At 43.6% G+C, this 1,580-nt stretch overlaps 1 protein-coding gene across 1 annotated transcript; it reads right to left on the minus strand.

Annotated features, from left to right (window-relative positions):
• Positions 1-9: 9 nt before the first annotated feature.
• Positions 10-1,263, minus strand: LOC104993908 (serine/threonine-protein phosphatase 4 regulatory subunit 3-B-like; the record flags this gene model as incomplete). The annotated part of the gene is made up of 1 exon (XM_010847314.1): positions 10-1,263. A coding segment is annotated over exon 1 (1,254 nt), but the record flags the coding sequence as incomplete, so codon positions are not given.
• Between the last annotated feature and the right edge of the window lie 317 nt (positions 1,264-1,580).

The following is a 1,580-nucleotide window of genomic DNA, read 5'->3' on the forward strand; positions in this document are numbered from 1 at the left end:
GAATATTTGTTCAATTACTAAATTAATGAAAAGGATGCTGCCTTCACTTTCCTGGTCTTCTATTATAAATTCTCGAATCCTGGATGGACTATACTCTACTAGATAAGTAAATATATCAGTAGCAGCTGACTTTATTTGCAAGTCATTTATACCCATTGCAATTTTAAGAGCAGGAAGAATTCCCAGTTGTGTCAGTGTTTTGAATAGTGCATTCTTGTTTGCAGAGTGTAATGTCTGAGAAAATGCACAGAATTCCTTGAAAAAAAATAACAGCTCACGTCGTGTATCATCATCTGTGGTCTTATCCCTTAACTGTGCAAAAACGGTAGACAAAAACTCATCATCTTCCTGCAGCATATTGACTATATCACTCTTGTTTAATAAAATAAAATTTGTAAGAGTAGAAAGAAAATTCTCTTCAAATATAGATGGGATAGGAAAAAGGATGTCCTGAATGTACTGTACTCTGTATGTCTGATGTATTTTTTGCAGAAGTGCCTGGTCTATTATTGGTATAACTTCCTTGAATTTCACTTTTTGGGTTAAGAATTCTCTATGCCTTTTTGGCTGAGCCAAGGCAGGGTCATATTCAAGACATCCCACCACATCCATGATATACTTATCAGAAACGAGGATCTCAAGCAGAGATGCCTGGTTGAGAAATAACATCCCTTTAACAATGTCATGCAGATTCTGTAAGCCTTCAATATCCTCTAGGTCCTCACACGTGTGGAACAACTGCAGTAATTGTTTAATAAAGTCCTCATTTCCCACTAACAGAGCCAACTTTTCCTTATGCAGAGGTGACGTGAGAACTGAGGTAACTAAGTGAGCAATCTGGTCAAGCTTACCGAGTTCGCAGTTAGGCAGCTCAAGCACGTCATCTGTTACGTCATCCAATGTCTCGTCTTCGGAGTCAACTAAGGGGTCATGTGTGATATCAGTAGATGGGTCTTTACCTTGAACCTGGCAGATGTCTTTCCATATCTCGTAACAACTTGCTGCGTCCGGGAAACTCATCGCCATACCGTGGTTCTCAGCTTCAGACCAAACAATTAATGTCCCTTGTCGTCTCTGATAGGGCGTGTCTGGATCTATCTTTGACTCTAAGATCTGTATGCCGTTAGGTTCAGATCGAACTAGCAGACAGATGCCCTGATGGCGTTCCACATAAACAGCAGAGACATGTCCCTTGCCTAGAATTTCCCATTGTTGGTCATCATTCAGGAAGTAGACTTTCACTATGCTCTGCTCGTCCGCCATGGCACCCTCCTCTCTCTTCACCCTGGCCCCGGTCTCGGCAGGTGATTGTGTCTCGCGCGAACTTAGGGTTAACGGCAGCTGGCGTTGGGGCCCCAACAACGGTGGCCGCTGAGGTAGCTGGTTGGAAAAATTGCGAGAAAACATGGCAGATTAAGTTGAGGCCACAGGAATTCTGGTCGCCCCCCTCAAATCAATAAGGCTTCCCCATAGTTCCACTACTCACTACCATCCCTTGCTCCCCTCCTTCCACTCTGCCCCTGCCCCCATAACACTTTCTTAACGTGAAATGAAGTGAGCCTCTGAGCCTGCTCGTGGCC

The sequence above is a fragment of the Bison bison genome, unplaced genomic scaffold (genome assembly GCF_000754665.1).
Source record: "Bison bison bison isolate TAMUID 2011002044 unplaced genomic scaffold, Bison_UMD1.0 scf7180017849545, whole genome shotgun sequence".
NCBI lineage: Eukaryota > Metazoa > Chordata > Mammalia > Artiodactyla > Bovidae > Bison > Bison bison.